General features: G+C 43.6%; 1 protein-coding gene across 1 annotated transcript in view; it reads right to left on the bottom strand.

Moving 5' to 3' along the window:
* Window positions 1-1,931: 1,931 nt before the first annotated feature.
* LOC106586269 (ATP-binding cassette sub-family C member 4) overlaps window positions 1,932-18,502 on the bottom strand; it is a 48,545-nt gene continuing 31,974 nt past the window's right edge. The window contains exons 24-31 of the mRNA XM_014173388.3: window positions 17,578-17,678; window positions 13,800-13,991; window positions 12,373-12,528; window positions 8,998-9,087; window positions 8,339-8,511; window positions 7,912-8,017; window positions 5,601-5,735; window positions 1,932-4,100 (exon numbers count right to left, since the gene is read on the bottom strand). Of these exons, the coding sequence (XP_014028863.1) occupies window positions 4,005-4,100; window positions 5,601-5,735; window positions 7,912-8,017; window positions 8,339-8,511; window positions 8,998-9,087; window positions 12,373-12,528; window positions 13,800-13,991; window positions 17,578-17,678 (1,049 nt within the window). The 3' untranslated portion in view covers window positions 1,932-4,004. The remainder of the gene's footprint in view (window positions 4,101-5,600; window positions 5,736-7,911; window positions 8,018-8,338; window positions 8,512-8,997; window positions 9,088-12,372; window positions 12,529-13,799; window positions 13,992-17,577; window positions 17,679-18,502) is intronic.

Raw genomic sequence — 18,502 nt, 5'->3', positions numbered from 1 at the left:
TTGCACATCCACACTGTCAGATAAACAGAGTGGAAAATTAAGATTAAAAATATGGAAATTTCATTTCAGGCAGCCGGCTCCTCTCACTGGCCCATTATGCTATTGATTACCTCGGAATTCAATTTCTGTTTCAATGTAAACTTTAATCTATTCGCAACTCAACAATTCAACTCCCCTGGGTCTATTTGAGAGTAAGTAACCATTTAATATGACGGAGGCTAAAAATTCACTGCCGTTAATGAATTGTGTAAATCAGTCAGCTTTAAAAGCACCTAATGGCTTGCAGTTCACGAACCCACATGTCGGCTCCATTTTAGATCCTACTTAACCAAGGCTAAATACTGCCATTTAGACATATCTATTTACTGACACCCCTCTCCAAATCTGGGATGATTACTGCTCTCAGTTTGAGGGGAGTCAAGTACCTCTCCTAATTTGAAGAGATAACAGCATATTTAAATTATAACATATTTGGTTACGTTCCTTGATGATTCAAATAAAAGGTAAGAACTAAGAATGTTTCATTGTGAAAATGTTGTTCAGCTATTGTGTATGGTTTGACCTTGTACCACTTACAGCCTGTTGTGTTGGGGGCGTCAGGGCTAAGGCCGCTCGACACAGCTGCTAACTAAGGGTAAGGTACCTGAGGTGAAACGACAGTCACACAACTTAAGATATGGATTTAACTAAAGAAAATGATAAGACACTAATGATAAGGTTATGACAGGTTGTACACTGAACAAAAATAAACACAACATGCAACAATTTTAACGATTTTACTGAGTTACAGTTCATATATGGAAATCAGTCAATTGAAATGAATTCATCAGGCCCTAATCTATGGATTTCACGACTGGGAATACAGATATGCATCTGTAGGTGGGGGCGTGGATCAGAAAACCAGGCAATATCTGGTGACCACCATTTGCCTCATGAAGCGCGACACATCTCCTTCGCATAGAGTTGATCAGGCTGTTGATTGTGGCCTGTGGAATGTTGTCCCACTGCTCTTAAAATGGCTGTGCCAAGTTGCTGGAACTGGAACACGCTTTCGAACACGTCGATCCAGAGCATCCCAAACATGCTAAATAGGTGGTGACATGTCTGGTGAGTATGCAGGCCATGGGAAGAACTGGGACATTTTCAGCTTCCAGGAATGGTGTACAGATCCTTGCGACATTGGACCGTGCATTACCATGCGGAAACATGAGATGACATGACAATGGGCCTCAGGGATCTTGTCATGGTATCTCTGCGCATTCAAATTGTCATTGATGAAATATAATTGTGTTTGTTGTCTGTAGCTTATGCCTGCCCTTACCATAACCCCACCGCTGCCATGGGACATTCTGTTTACAACGTTGAAATCAGCAAACTGCTCGCCCACACAATGCCATACACGTGGTCTGCGGTTGTGAGGCCGGTTGGACGTACTGCCAAATTCTCTAAAACATTGGAGGCGGCTTATGGTAGAGAAAAATTACGTTCACTTGCAACAGCTCTGGTGGACATTCCTGCAGTCAGCTTGCCAATTGCACACTCCCTCAAAACTTGAGGCATCTGTGGCATTGTGTTGTGCGACTTAACTGCACATTTTAGATTGGCCTTGTATTGCCCCCAGCACAAGGTGCACCTGTGTAATGATCATGCTGTTTAATCAGCTTCTTGATATGCCACAACTATCAGGTGGATGGATTATCTTGGCAAAGGCGATATGCTCACTAAGAGGAATATAAACAAATTGGTGCACCAAAATTTGGAGAAATAAGCTTTTTGTGCGTATGGGAAATTTCTGGGATTTTTTATTTCAGCTCATTAAAACATGGGACCAAGACTGTACATGTTGCGTTTATATTTTTGTTCAGTATATTTACTCATGGCAAGATCATAAAAAAGCTAAGCAAAAAATACAACAAATCATTGTCTAAGTATTCAACTAATACAGTTTTTATTCATTGGATTACATTCATATTGCATCTTTAACGGTCATATGGTGTCTTGATTTTTTGCATGGCTTATTGATAAAGTTTAAAGAGTCAATCATCTGATGGTAGTAGTCCCACAAACTGAAACAGTGAATCAATGGTTACAGTTCCATAACCGCATACATATAACACAAGCAGCATATGTAGCTCAGATGATCAGAGTGGGGAAAAACATGTTGATAGTACACACAACGATTCTCTTCTAAAGCATTCATGCCTTTCGCATCATTTCATAAGCTCTGAGTGGTCATCTAGTATACATGCTAACACACAATCCATCTACTTCTGACCTGCTTGTCATCCACAGCTTTGTTCCAAAAACAGAGGTAGCAATAGTCATTCTACTCAGAGTGCAAGAAGACCAAATCTGGTCTTAAAAAGACAATCAATGAATACAGTGCAATTACGAAGGATCGATATTCTGATCAAGGCACAATGATTACTGGAAACAATAAGACATGTGTATGCTCTTTTTTTAAACAAGTACAAAATCTAAATTTGACTTAAAACTATTCACTCACTGGTCAAACCCACTGTCAGCTAGGTAGGTTTTACTCGGAATAACCTAAAATGTGTATCCAACCAGTATAAACTACTTTTTTATTGCACCAGTAAACACTCCACACCCCTAAATCTTTACATGCAACCAAATGCAGAATTGTAAATAATCCTACCCCAGGGGCCATGCAACACACATACAAAAAACAAATATCGCAAAACAATCAATACAACACAACCAGTCATTTGTTTCAATAAAGGCACACATTGCTTCAAACAATTGCTCCTGGGCAGTTATGGACCCATAGCCTACGTATGCTGATCACGTGACACACCGAGGTGGCACCACAGCTCCCAGAGTGCTGGGGAATTTTTTTTCTTCTCCTGATGGTAACCAAGTAAAACTAAAGAACCTAGTTATAGCAGGGACCTTAAGGGTTGCCCTATTGCCTGGGGCAAGTGAACTGAGCATTCGGGCAAGTTGAGCTTGTTCTAAAGTCGCCCCAGGTGATTTTGTTTTACTGAAAACAACAAGAATGTAAGGAATTCCAGTACGCTAAGCTTAAAACTAATATTTCTTGTTTATCCCTATTGTTTAAGTGAAAGGCAGACGATATGGCATTTATGGCAGTTAGGAAAATTGAGCCTTCTCTTTGGCTGTTCCATTAGGCAGGGGATTTTGGATTTGAAAACAACCAAACTTATCTCGTGTCGTGATACGATTTGCCCAACTTTAGTCCCGCCCTGTTCAGCTCCCGTCACCCCCAAACGTTCCCCTGCCGACAGCTTCTCACCGCTCTCCTTCCATTGGAAATGTTGTAGGGCAGGCCCAGGGATTGAAATGGCCACTCCCCCCCAAAAAAAAGTTCCATCCCAAATTTGATCATATTCACAATTTCTCTTAACACAAATACATTTCCCCTAGGCAGATGGGACAGGTCGCATAGAGGCTAGGCCTACAGTTGTTCAGACTGATACAGCAGGTCAGATCACTAATGTTTAGGTGTAGGCTGCTACAACGTTTCTGTAGAGGTTTTGTTTGGGTCTGTCGAGAGTGAGTTCTTACCCTGTTTGCTAAAATAATATCCGAGTCTATGGACGTGCGTCATGCCCGATTCGCGTGATCTGTGGTTTTCATGAATCTGACAGGTCAACACCCACACAGCACTCTGATGAGAAGGACATAGTGCGCAAATTGACAGATTAGGAGGCAAGGCAGGTGAGTCAAAAAAAAAACAAAAAAAAACAGTAGGCCTACTTTGTCCCCGTTTCAACACTTTTGCATATTTAAAGAAAATTATTAACCCAAATTATAACGGGTGGGGCACTGCCCCATATAATTGAAAAGTGCAAACGCAAAACGCCTGATCGCCACACCTTTGCCAGCGGTGTTGAAGAAGGCATTGTGAAATCAAGAGCTGGATAATATTTGGTCACCTCTGGTACAGTGTGTGAGGCATCCTCATGGTGTGGCCAGCACAGAGGGCCACATTACAGGGGTGAAAAGGTCAGACAACGGTGTCACAGGGCCGTCTCAAAGATGACACAGCTCCCCTCGGACGGGCTCAGGTCTGTCAGTCCGTTGATCACATTGGGATGGCTTTTGTTCATATGAACCTGAAAGGGTATAAGGAGAGCAGAGTCACACATAGATTCTACTGTAGCTTGTCGTTTGAGGTAGAATCTGTGAATGGCTGATTTAGGATGGATCTCAGACTGGATTGAGGAATTTGGTCTCCCACAGGAGCATGCAAAGTGGCTATTTTGGTCTCGTAAGAACTTTGAAATTCTTCGGCGATAATCACAACAATAATGTAGACTTCAACACACTTGTTTCTGACGGACTATGCTGTTTAACATGACAATTTATCACAGACACAAGATCTAAAGCAAAATGATCTTGATACATACAAAACACTCATTCAAAATGGCTATTGAAATACTGTTGTTTTCCACAGAGAGCCAAAAGGTGTCCTTTTATCTAGTTCCAGCCGGCACAAAGAGGCTATGACAAACCAAGTATTTTGGCAACACGAATGCACACGGAGAGGGGAAAACAGGTGAAAACGGTTAGCCACAATATCAGATATACTCCCAACTCAGGGATTCTCATTCTGCTCAGACAAAAGGAACGAGAGGTTGGTATCAGATGATTTAATGTATTTAAACCTTGACTGACAACTATAGAAAGTTCCCACTCGGTTTGTGAGACGTCTCAGTATTTAATAAGTGGTGCTAGAGAGCGGTTCTGGGAGTTGGAGTAATCTGATCTGGAGAGAGCAGCCCACAATAAAGAAAGGAGACGTAAGGGCCTGAACAATGTCTCTACCAATCCGCCACTGTGCAGGAGAAGACGATACCAAATAATACGACAGTGTGCTGAGTCTTTGAAATCAGTATTTTACCCATTTCAGTCTGTGGCTGGGGAGATACAGTTCTCCTGATAAATTTGTACCAGGGACAGAGAGAAAATGAAATGATGCCTACTTTTTCTTATTTCACAAAGACCTGTTTGAAGTTGCAATATCGTATCTGTAGTCCCTGACAGATGCACATAAAAATGGAATTGAACGATGAATAGCTACCCAGCCCTTATCTGGAGAGTGGCTGAAGGGGAAATACATCACAAATGAATTTCAAAGCAAAAAATATATATAAGGATGTGCTCTATTACAGTAATCCCCATAGGAAGTTTATCCCAAATCGAGACAAAGTTAAAACCCAATATTTCAAAATAGATAAAGAGCAAAGAAAGCTGCTTTTCTAGAATGATCTCTGAAATGATTTCAAAATTACATTTTTGGAAATAGATTACACGGACGATTCATTTGATAATATCAGAGTCATGTAAAATGACAAAAGGGACATTTTTCGCATTGAAATTAAAACTTATGGTATAGTATATAGAAATGCAGCTACATAAATAGCATTACACACTTTCAGTACAAATATTCACAGAACTCCCTTGTGTGTACAACTGACTGTTGTTTTGGGCAAAGGGACGCCAGTTGTTATAAGGCGTGTGCTATAAGGATTAGGGTGAGTGTAGCTGTGTGCACTAAGAGTGCTGACTGAGTTAGGACAAAGGAGGAGGGCGGGGTTGGTTGGGTCGGTTACCTGTTTGGCTGCATGGAGCAGGGATGCTGCCTCTGCCTTGCCTGTCTGCTGGACCGTCTGGTAGAACACTCCTTCCTGGTTCTGAAGCAGAACATAGGGCTCATCATATTCCTGGATCCTCCCAGCATCTAGAACCTGCAATCAGACACAGGAGAGAGTAGTAGGGCGAGGGCCACACAGCCTATATACTTTACTGCTTAAAAACTAGCCTTTCAGCTGTTTCACTGGTGAGTGATCCACACAAGACAATAGAGGTCGAGTGAGAAACAGTAGTTCTCTGCTGTCTCGGAACCATCCATTTCATGTGACTCACGCCAACAACAAAAACCAGGGCTTGTTTCTGCCTGACGGGGCTGTGGACATTCCCTGTAGCTGCTGTGAAAGTGTGCGCTGACAGTGTCAGACAGAAGATCAGGCCTAAGCAAGGTTATCCATGCATTTATCCATGCATGCATTTCAGCACCGCAAGGGTGGTCCTCAACTGTGTCAAAGGCAACAATCACACCTTCAGCACGCTTCAGAAAATTACCATCATGTCTGTGTCATCACATGCAATGTAAAACAGGCAAAGAATATCTCTTATTCAAGGAGCTCCATAAAGGCCTAGCATTACATTCGGTCTCCCTTTAAAAGGAGCGAGATCTCCTGAAAATAGGCAAAGCCCACTCTGTTACATCTTAAGCCTCATTTTGGAACAGTAACACATAGCATTGTGTGAACAACAACAACACTGCATTTCTCTACCGTTGCTAGCTCCGTAGAACATATGCAGGCCAAAGAGTTTCCTACTCAAGAAAACTCTCTCATTCATCAGGGGTGTCGCTTAATCATTTGGACGAGGCAATTCCGGTGGGTCCCAAGTCTGTTCTATCAAACAGCGTGACAATCTGGGGGCGTTTGACACGGGGACAGGTGTGGAAACGTTCCCGCTGTGTGACATTTGGCTTTTCCTCTTGCCCATCTCAACAGCCATTTACCGGGTCAGCCAGTGTCCTGGAGGACAGGAAACAAATGCTGCCACAAATGGCACTAATTGGCACCTCTGCAGGCAGTGGGCTAGAAGAGGCCAAAGATCAACTGGCACGAGGGCATGGGGGGCACGGGCTGGCCTGGTCACTGCCCACCTGGCCCCACTAAGAGGGGGTGAGATTAGGGAGTAATGGGGCCGGCTGTTACTTAGAGCTAAACTCTTAGTACTTCACTGACTGGGCTGGTTGTAAAGTCTGACCCTGAGCTATTCTTAGATACTGTACTTTAGAGGCCTTGACAGGTCTAAAAAGTTGGACCTGTTCCAAAATGGACCTGGGGCTTTCCCATCCGGACTCGGTATGCATAAATGAATTAATATAGAGCCCCGTTCCCGAACAGACCCGAGGACAACTAGACCCATTCCGTAAAGATCTGGTCAGATCCAGACCCGTTCCGATCCGAGTGAGGGAGCAACAGAAAAGTCCAATTGTAAGCTACTATATTAACCAGAGCTAAGAAAGCGCGAGGGAGATGAGGTAAAGAGAGGTGATGCTCTACCAGGGGCTGTGCTGTGTGTGTAGGCTACTGTGAGTGACACAGGGAGGAGGGAGAGTGACGGCAACCAACCAAGCTGACTTGCGCTATAGTAGACTAATAGCTAGGTTATTTATCATCCAATATGATTACGTAGTACCCGTCTTGACTGCATCAAACCGCGAGAAGCTAGTTAAGCTAATTGAGGCTGCATACACGCTCTCGTCCTACACAGTTGCAAACAACTCCATTCAGAATATAAAGTAGCAGCCTACTTTTTGGCTCTAGGTCGTTGTAGCCTACCCTTCAACTTTTAATTCCATCACTTTAAATCCATCTTCCATTGATTATATATATATCTCTATTGATTATAATCCATTGATTAAATATCTCAAACCTTTTTCCCCACACGGAGGTTCTATGACTGTAGATAATTGTCGCTTTGATGACTTATGATTGGCCAACAACAAGTTACATGTAAAAAGAGTCTCTCCCCCTCCATCGCGGTCGGATCTGCATGGGTCTCTCCGGACATGTCAGTTAAAATTACACATACCCAAGACCCATAACAATCATATCAGATCTGACCCAGAACAGTGAAATGATTTAGAATTCTGGATCCGGACCTACTCGGTTCCCGGATCGGGTCTCGGGTACAGGTGGATCCGTGAAGACCTCTACTGTATAGTAGAAAGCAGAAATATGCGCAAGCTTTTTCATATTGAGTGTACTGTGAATGGCTCAGTGAAGAAAATGTACACACACAGTGCTAGCCATATAGTTACTTAACACTGGAGGGAGGCCTCACCAGGATCCGGTCACAGTCGATGATAGTGTTGAGTCGGTGGGCGATGGTGAGCACAGTACACTCCCTGAACTTCTCCCGGATGGTCTGCTGGATAAGGCCGTCGGTTCTAAAGGAGCAGGGGAAGAGAATACCTCGGCATCCATGCAGAAACAATATGTTCTTCCTACATACCCCTGGGCAGGGATTTTACTTTACACATCAAAACAATGGCTAATCCTTAGCCAGGTATGTGCAGCTGTACTAAAGGAAAATGGGATAGAGTTACAGTGTCAGAGAACCAGGGGCCATACCTTTATTCATCAAGGTGTTAAACCTTGATATTTTTACCTCTATATTATGTGTTTGTCCTAAAATGGAATATACTGATGTACGAGTTACAACACTACAATGACAACGAGCACAAATATGTGGGTCAAAGTGTTCTCACCTGGGGTCCACGTTAGCGGTGGCCTCGTCGATGATGAGGATTTTGTTCCGTCTGAGGATGGCCCTGGCCAGACAGACTAGCTGCCTCTGACCCACGCTGAAGTTGGAGCCCGACTCAGCCAGCACGGTCTCCAGCCTCCCAGGCAGCTCCTCCACCACGGTCCTCAGCTGCACCTGCAGGGAGAGGAGAGGAAGCAGGGACCCTCCATTACCCCTGTAAAAAGGCCTCCCGGGGGGGGTATCTTTAAAAAAACATCCAACACACACCCATTAACTGGCTGGCACAATGCAGGGCCAGGTCCACTGATGACCTTGGCCACCACTCCCTTGTGACCAGCCTCTTGCTTTAATCCAGGCCAGTAAACCCATTGAGGAGCGGGGAGACTGGGGACCAGGAGCCGGAGCCCTTCACTGTGGGGGAACCCTGCCTTCATCCTCTAGTGCCTAACTGGCAAACGCAGCACAACACATCTCCCCAGCACTTTGAATGGCTCCCAGTTACAAGCCGCACATTGAGCTGGGCCCCACGGCCCTAATGGGATTTCCCCCCCCATGACTTGTGGCGAGCAGGGAGGCTGAATGGCAGCATTGTGGAGGGGGACAGAGGGATCCCCCCATGGGCCTCTGAGGGGGAAGCATTCAGAGCCCACGCTGGAGTACCTCTCCCAGTGCATTCCACAGGTCCTCGTCTGTGTGCTGGCTGAAAGGGTCCAGATTCTTCCTCATGGTGCCCGTGAAGAGGACCGGGTCCTGCATGGGGATGGATGGATATAGAAAGAGAAGGCCATGGCCAGTTAGGATAATGACGAGGGGGAGACGTTTGAAGAGGGTTAAGACAGGCTGTATAGAGCGGCGCTACGTGTGAGGGAGAGGTGTTCACAATGGGGCCTGCAATGCCACACTCAGGAGCCCGATTCAATACTCGGCTCCGGCCCACTAGCCAACGCTAAGTTGATCTTTTTACTTTGGAAACCGTAGCTTGTGCTGTGGTCTTGTTTGAGAGCAGAGGAACTGTATAGAGGTTGTCTGGACATAGAAAAGGTGCATGTAAATCAGAAAACATTTCTCAAATGACCTAAAAGGTCAACTATAGTCATGTTTAAAATCTCTCAAAAAGCTGTTATAAAAAATACAATTATATATATATATATATATATATAAAGAAATATAAAGAAAATTCACAATGTTCATTCAAATTCATGAAGTTAGATGTGCCCTCTCTAAATTACAGTTGAAAAAGTTTATATCAACATCCCTAGTTTTTAGTTGACAAATGTGTGCATGAGTAAAAAGGAGTTATCCTTCAGCTGGCTGACTTTTCTCCATGCTATTATTTGTTTTATTTTTTTTTAACAGCTTGGAGCAGTTCTGTGGGAGCTCTGTGTATTTACAGTGAGCTACACACCTGTATCAAGGTTCAGGCATACAACCACCCTTAAGAGAGCAAATACAGCTCTTTATTATAGTGCAGTCAAAATAGCTCTCCACTCCAAAGGCACTGTTCCAGCATGCCCTTGTGTTTGCTGTAAACCTGGCAAACAGGAGCACAGCTACACGTCCTCATGCCAAGTCTCTTTAGAAGATATTTATTCAGAAATCCTAGACCAATGTAAAAGCGATTAAAAAAATTAAAAAATTAAAAGGGGACTCTCCTTTCGAGCGATAAACAAAACGTCACAGCATTCACAGAACAATATAAAGCTAGATTACATTTCCACAGGATCATTTCCTCATTGTTTTATCACTAAGTAAATAGTTGAGGGCTTTTCTTCTGCGACACACCACAGAGTTTATGAGGCTTTAAAATGACATAATGACCATTTAAAAAAACATTAACGAGTCTGCATAGGCCTGTGTAGTAGCAATAGAGATAAAGGAGGATATGGAGAAACGGTCAATCCACAATGCAGTGGAGGGAAGACGATAATAAATCAAGTTAACTCAAGACGCTAATCTGACCTATCAAGAGAAAAACGTTCACCTGGCAACTGCAAGACGCAGCCAGGCACAGGAGTAAAGCACACAGTGACTGGAAAGACTCACTAGGTGTTTACTGCTGTTGTTATCCTCATAATCATGCCTCGTGGTTAGAAGAATACTGTTGTGTGAGAGTGACTCATTTCACCCATGCCCCGTTGGCTGCTTTGATGCAGGTCATAGGCTCTGAGCCAACACTGTGACAGCACCACTAACATGAGGTTGAGAAGACAACGCACACACAGACTTGTGTGTCAGTCTCCAAACCCATGGCAAGTGTTTAACTTTGAGCAGATTCCTTGAAAACATAGCTGTGAATTTTAAGCATTCAGGAGTTCATCCCTTTCTCTCTACAGCCTAAAAACTGTTCCACCTCTCTACTCCCAATGAGCTTTACCCCTGCCACCAGCAGACTGCCTTGTCATTAAGCCAGCTCAAGTCCCAATTCAAACTAGTTTTGTGACTCACTTTAATTGAGGATTCAATGTTAAGTTGGAAAAACTGCTTTCAAGCACAGCTTTCCAAAGACCGATTATGTGCTCCAACAATTCTAAGCCCTCTGTTTGCCGCCGAATTCATTTTTTACTGTGAAGTCATTCCTGAGATTTCAATAGAACCTGAAATGGATTCTTTTTTAATGCCATATACTAATAAAAGTTTATCATAATCAAATCTGGGGGAAGCTGTAGAATAAAAGTTCACACCGGCAATGTATAGAATACATATCAGAATCGGAGAATTCCAAATCACAAGGTAGGGCAACAAGCATCTTATATCAAGTCATTTTCCATTTAAAAGGCTGAGTGAATATCACTTACACGGGGGGGGGGGGGGGGGGGGTGCTCAAATGACCTTTTCCGTTTCTAAGGGAAGTTTTGAAAAATGGGAATATAAGCAGAAGAAATCCAATCCTTGTAATATTAGTAATAGCAAATCATACTCGGCGTCTTTCATGCTTGAATTTATTACAGCGGAAAAATAGGACAATAATCAAACCTGATAGATCATCTCTATTCGGTTTGTGTACAGATACAGTGCTGTTCCTCTTAGATAAGCCAACGTTTCAGTTATGAGTTCAGAACAAAAAGTCATGTAAATATGCCCCCTCTTTCCCCACCCCGTTTGCTGCTTTACCCCATGATGCAACATTCTGTCCCTCTGTCAGAACGAGCAGCGTCCAATAGGAAAACATCCCCTTGACATAACTCAGGTAGTGGGAAAACATAACCAGCTGCAATACAGAAGTGAAAGTTAATCTGGTAAACTATTGATCATAGAAACCCATCAAAGCCACACCAAAAACCTTTAAATGAACTTGTTTTGGGAAAACCTTGGCTGCAGTGTGTGAAATGTTCAACACTTGGGCTAAATGATGTTGGTAGGCCTATGTGAGACTGTGAGGATGGGGACGGGTAGAGAAGTCTCCTAAGCAGCTTTGCTGATGTTTCGGGGGTAGAGGGCTAATCTCCTGTCACTGACGGGTAGAGAGCTACTCTGCTCTGCTCTCCTCTCAGAGCTGGGCTGTGGGAGTCTTCACCGCCGCAGAGCGCTGACTCACCCAGGGGGTGGCATTTTCCTAATGCCGTATCATTTTCAACAAGCGGAAATAAAAGTTAAACTGTCTCAAGGCATCCGTTTGTGTCACTTTCCAAAATGACGACTGTAATGCTCCTCAGCCTGTTGTTGATTTGAAACCAACAGGGACGTAAAAAGCAGGCCAGACCTCAAAGGGGGGAGAGTTTGGGTTACCAATGGAAGTTCACCTAGCCCACTGAATGTGCATCATGTCTGGGGAATGCTAAAGATATATAATAGATCATGTCAGAGAACCCTGAAACTCCCAAATTCAGGCTTTAACGTTTTTACTCAACGCTCTACAAATGACTGAGGTAATGTTCTTTGGCCATTCTAAAGCTTCCATAGTCATGTCATGTGTACTATAAAAATGTCCTATCGAAGGACTTCCAGGATTATGCTGAAGAAACCAGAGATGTGCTATACAATGCAGCCTAGCCAATAGACCACAACAGGCAGTGGGTGGGCAGAGAACGTACATACCTGGGGGATGATGGAGATTCTCTGGCGCAGGGTATGCAGGCCGATCTCGGCGGTGAGAACGCCGTCGATGGAAATCCTGCCATCAGGTTCAGCCAGGCGGAACAGAGCAGAGATCAGGGAGCTTTTACCAGCGCCAGTCCGCCCCACAATGCCAACCTAGAGTTCAATATACGGAGAAAGTGTTTTAGTTCGTTTTTCTCTGAACACATTTTCTCTACTATAAAATCTGATGTCAAGACTTCCTTGTATAAAGTTGACTTCCAAGTGCTAAATTCAAGGTCTACTTCCCTTCCCATTGCGCCATTGTAAACTGAATCATCTATGTCCTTTATGATGGAACCTTTACCTTTCATGGCCAGTTCTCCAACAGAATGAGAGATTCTTTTTGTTGAGATGTTCCTTCCTGTTTGATATCAGCACATCAGTTGTTAAGGTGACAGCCCCACAAGCCGTGTGACATTAAAACAGCAGAATACCGCTGAAGTTGATATGATAGTATAAGATGCTATCATAACGCATTTATTTCAGTGTCTTTTCTGTAGGTGCTATCAGCCATGTTCCGCATGGATCAATCACATATCCCTTCCTACTGTAGACTATAAGCTCGGATTCCGATTCCCAAAGATGCGCTTCTCACTAAAATCACCAATATTACAATGCCGCTTGGATTCAAACAAAGAATGCAACGGCTATCTAAAGTAAATGTATAAATCACCTTGTGGAATCACTACACTGGAAGTATGGAAATGTATAGTAAGACATGTAAGAAAATTCATAGTTAACAGTTAACAGTAAATGTACCAAATCACGTGTGTGTGTGTGTGTGTGAGAGAGAGAGAGAGGAGTGTTCAGAGTGCTAGATAGGTGCTCGTTCCCCTGTGAAAGCGTCGTCTCAGGGGGACTGTCAGGATGCACACAAAGCCTGTTCAGGCCCACGGCATCGGGTGAAGATCCCTCCCATGGGCTGTCAGAGCCCAGGCCTCTTCACTTATCAACCCATCCATTGTGAAATCAGCCGCCCTGGCGAACCGTGGCCATGCAAAATACACCCCCTGCATTAAAAACGCTGGGTTTCAATCACCCTCAACCATCTCTACCTCTCTCTCTCTCCCTCATCTTCTCTCCTCTCTCTCATATAGTGAATAAACAGTTGTCACCGTCAGGTCTCCTAGAATGCAAATGGGAACAAATGGATCCACTTGACTAGTCTTAATTGCATGATATGTATTCCATGAATCACAAATGGTATATTCCTTGGGAATCAGCGGCACAATAAGGTGTCCCCTAAATAATTGATTTGAAAAATAATGACAGAGAAGAACAGCACCGCACTTATTACACTGGCTGCATATCAACTGAATTGTGTTGGGGTGTGTTGTGCATTGTCATAAACATGGACACATATCAGAAGAATATGTAGTGGGCACCTTTTCTCTGGATCTGAAGACTGCAGTAATGTTCTTTAGGACCAGAGGACTGTCCGCATAGTAGGAGAAGTTGACCTGGTCGAAGGTGATGAAACCATGCCTGGGCCAATCAGGCGGAGGCCGTATGTCTGTCTCCCAAGGTGCTTCGCTCTCCAGTTCGGTGTACTCCACCACTCTTTCCACAGAAGTCATCTGGGAGTGTCAGAACATCATTACAAAATCGTTGTTATTCTATGGTCATTAACGTCAAGATCATATTAACTATGAGGGAATATTCTGTTCCATTTCATTCTGTGGAACAGAATCACCCACAGTGCCGATCATCATATCACTCACAGCCATTGTATATTTTCACATTTTGTTGGGTTACAAAGTGGAATTGAAATGGATTTAAATTGTGCTTTTCTGTCACTTTGTTATGGCAAGCCTAAATAGGTTCAGTAGTTAAAATGTGCTTAACAAATCACATAAAAAGTTACATGGACTCACTGTGTGCAATAATGGTGGTTAACATTATTTTATAATGACTACCCCATCTCTGTATCCCACACACAATTATATGTAAGGTCCCTCAGTCGAGTAGTGAATTTCAAGCACAGATTCAAGCACAAAGGCCATTGTGCTTTTCCCAATGCATCGCAAAGAAGAGCATCGATTGGAAGATGGTAAAGATGATTTCACCATGAGGCCAATGCTAATTTTAAAACAGTTACATAGGTTAATGGCTGTGAAAGGAGAAAACTTAGGATGGATCAACAACATTGTAGTTACTCCACAATACTAATATAAAAGAGTGAAAAGAAAAAATCCTTTACAAAATAAAAATAAGAAAATATTCAATAAAATGCATCCTGTTTGCAAAGACACTAAAGTATTTTCCTTGTTGTGCTGAATACAAAGAGGTATCTTTGGAACAAATCCATCATCGAGTACCACGCTCCATATTTTCAAGCATGGTGGTGGCTGCATCATGTTATGGGTATGCTTGTCATTGGCAAGGACTGGGGAGGTTTTCAGGATAAAAAACAGAAAACCTTGTTTAGTCTGCTTTCCACCAGACACTGGGAGATGAATGTACCTTTCGGCAAGACAACCTAAAACAAGGCCAAATGTACATTTATGTTGCTTACCAAGAAGACAGAGTGTTCCTGAGGCCTAGTTAGGTTTTTCAGGCAGATTTAAGTAAAAACTATGGCAAGACTTAAAAATGGCTGCCAAACAATGATCAACAACCAACTTGACAGAGCTTAAAGAATTCAGAAAATAATACAAATGTGCAAAGCTCTTAAGAGACTTGCCTAACAAGACTCACAGCGGTAATTGCTGCCAAAAGGTGTTTCTAACATGCATTGAGTCAGGGAAGTAGATGATGATCTAATCAATATACTGAATATTTGGTTTTTATTTTCATTAAAAGAAACATGGAATTTTCTTCCATTTTGAAATAAGAGTAGTTTGTTGACAAAAAAAACAGACAAGTCCATTTTAATCCCACTTTATAACAATAAAATGTGAAGAAATCCAGTTTACATACACCTTAGCCAAATACATTTAAACTCCGTTTCGCAATTCCTGACATTTAATACTAGTAAAAATTCCCTGTCTTAGGTCAGTTAGGATCACCACTTTATTTTAAGAATGTAAAATGTCCAAATAATAGCAGAGAGAACGATTTATTTCAGCTTTTATTTCTTTCATCACATTCCCAGTGGGTCAGAAGTTTACATACACTCAATTAGTATTTGGTAGCATTGCCCTTCAATTGTTTAACTTGGTTCAAACGTTTTGGGTAGCCTTCCACAAGCGTCCCACAATAAGCTGGGTGAATTTTGGCCCATTCCTACTGACAGAGCTGGTGTAACTGAGTCAGGTTTGTAGGCCTCCTTGCTCACACACACTTTTCAGTTATGCCCACAAATTCTCTATAGGATTGAAGGCAGGGATTTGTGATGGCCACTCCAATACCTTGACTTTGTTGTCCTTAAGCTATTTTGCCACAACTTTGGAAGTATGCTTGGGGTCATTGTCCATTTGGAAGACCCATTTGCAACCAAGCTTTAACTTAGCAAGACTGATGTCTTGAGATGTTGCTTCAATATAACCACATAATGTTCCTTCCACATGATGCCATCTATTTTGTGAAGTGCACCAGTCCCTCCTACAGCAAAGCACGCCCACAACATGATGCTGCCAACGCCGTGCTTCACGGTTGGGATGGTGTTCTTCGGCTTGCTAGCATCCCCCTTTTTCCTCCAAACATAACGATGGTCATTATGGCTAAACAGTTCTATTTTTGTTTCATCAGACCAGAGGACATTTCTCCAAAAAGTATGATCTTTGTCCCCACGTGCAGTTGCAAACCGTAGTCTGGCTTTTTTACGGCGGTTTTGGAGCAGTGTCTTCTTCCTTGCTGAATGGCCTTTCAGGTTATGTCGATATAGGACTCGTTTTACTGTGGATATAGATACTTTTGTACCCGTTTCCTCCAGCATCTTCACAAGGTCCTTTGCTGTTGTTCTGGGATTGATTTGCACTTTTCGCACCAAAGTACATTCATCTCTAGGAGACAGAACGCGTCCCCTTCCAGAATGGTATGACGGCTGCGTGATCCCATGGTGTTTAAATTGCTCCTAAGGATGAACCAGACTTGTGGAGGTCTACCATCAGTGCAATAAATTGCAATGTCTGTACTGTGAGACGCCTAAGACAGCGCTACAGGGAGACAGGACGGACAGCTGATCGTCCTCACAGTGACAGACCACATGTAACACCTACACAGGATCGGTACATCCGAACATCACACCTGCGGGACAGGTATAGGATGGCAACAACAACTGCCCGAGTTACACCAGGAACGCACAATCCCTCCCTCAGACTGTCCACAATAGGCTGAGAGGCTGGACTGGGGGCTTGTAGGCCTGTTGTAAGGAAGGTCCTCACCAGACATCACCGGCAACAACGTCACCTATGGGCACAAACCCACCGTCGCTGGACCAGACAGGACTGGCAAAAAGTGCTCTTCACTGAGGAGTCACGGTTTTGTCTCACCAGGTGTGAGTGTTACACCGAGGCCTGTACTCTGGAGCGGGATCAATTTGGAGGTGGAGGGTCTGTCATGGTCTGGGGCGGTGTGTCACAGCATCATCGGACTGAGCTTGTCGTCATTGCACACAATCTCAACACTGTGCGTTACATGGAAGACAATCCTGCCTCACGTGGTACCCTTACTGTAGGTTCATCCTGACACGACCCTCCAGCATGACAATGCCACCAGCCATACTGCTCGTTCTGTGCGTGATTTCCTGCAAGACAGGAATGTCAGTGTTCTGCCATGGCCAGCGAAGAGCCCGGATCTCAATCCCATTGAACATGTCTGGGACCTGTTGGATCGGAGGGTGAGGGCTAGGGCCATTCCCCCCAAAAATGTCAGGGAACTTGCAGGTGCCTTGGTGGAAGAGTGGGGTAACATCTCACAGCAAGAACTGGAAAATCTGGTACAGTCCATGAGGAGGAGATGCACTGCAGTAGTTAATGCAGCTGGTGGCCACACCAGATACTACCTGTTACTTTTGACATACGCTTTGTTCAGGGACACATTATTCCATTTCTGTTAGTCACATGTCTGTGGAACTTGTTCAGTTTATGTCTCAGTTGTTGAATCTTATGTTCATACAAATATTTACACGTTAAGTTTGCTGAAAATAAATGCAGTTGACCGTGAGAGGACGTTTCTTTTTTTGCTGAGTTTTGGTCTAAATCAATAAAAAAAGGTTTTTACCATGTTCTCCACCTCTGCACTCTGTCTGACTCCCCACTGAAACATGCCGATGAGGGTTACTGCATAGGACAGAGCCAAGCCCACAGCACCTGCCTTCAAGTCTGTCACACCAGGAAAGAGAGAAACCAACTCACTGTACTCCATGTTCACCTAAGTACTGCAGAGCCTGTGGTGTATATTGTTGATTATACAGTACCAGTCAAAAGTTTGGTCACACCTACTCAGTCATGGGTTTTTCTTTATGTTTATTATTTTCTACATTGTAGAATAATAGTGAAGACATCAAAATTATGAAAACACATATGGAATCATGTAGTAACCAAAGAGTGTTAAAAAAAATCAAGGCAACGCTGCCTTGATGACAGCTTTGCACACTCTTGGCATTCTCTCAACCAGCTTCATGAGGAATGGTTTTCCAACAGTCTTGAAGGAGTTCCCACATATACAGAGCACTTGTTGGCTGCTTTTCCTTCACTCTGCGGTCCCACTCATCCCAAACCATCTCAATTGGGTTGAGGTCGGGTGATTGTGGAGTCCAGGTCATCTGATGCAGCACTCCTTCACTCTCCTTCTTGGTCAAATAGCCCTTACACAATCTGGATGATAGTCCCACTAAGCGCAAACCAGATGGGATGGCGTATCGCAGCAGAATACTGCGGTATCGATGCTGGTTAAGTGTGCCTTGAATTCTAAATAAATCACAGACAGTGTCACCAGCAATGCACCCCCACACCATCCTCCTCCATGCTTCACGGTGGGAACCACACATGCGGAGATCATCCGTTCACCTACTCTGGGTCTCACAAAGACATGGAGGCGGGAACCCAAAAAAAAATGATCACAAATATGGACTCATCAGACCAAAGGAAAGATTTCCCTATGTCCATTGATCGTGTTTCTTGGCCCAAGCAAGTCTCTTCTTCTT

This window comes from Salmo salar, chromosome 25, assembly GCF_965601325.2.
Source record: "Salmo salar chromosome 25, fSalSal1, whole genome shotgun sequence".
Classification (NCBI taxonomy): domain Eukaryota; kingdom Metazoa; phylum Chordata; class Actinopteri; order Salmoniformes; family Salmonidae; genus Salmo; species Salmo salar.
This window is presented reverse-complemented; position numbering and strand designations above follow the sequence as displayed.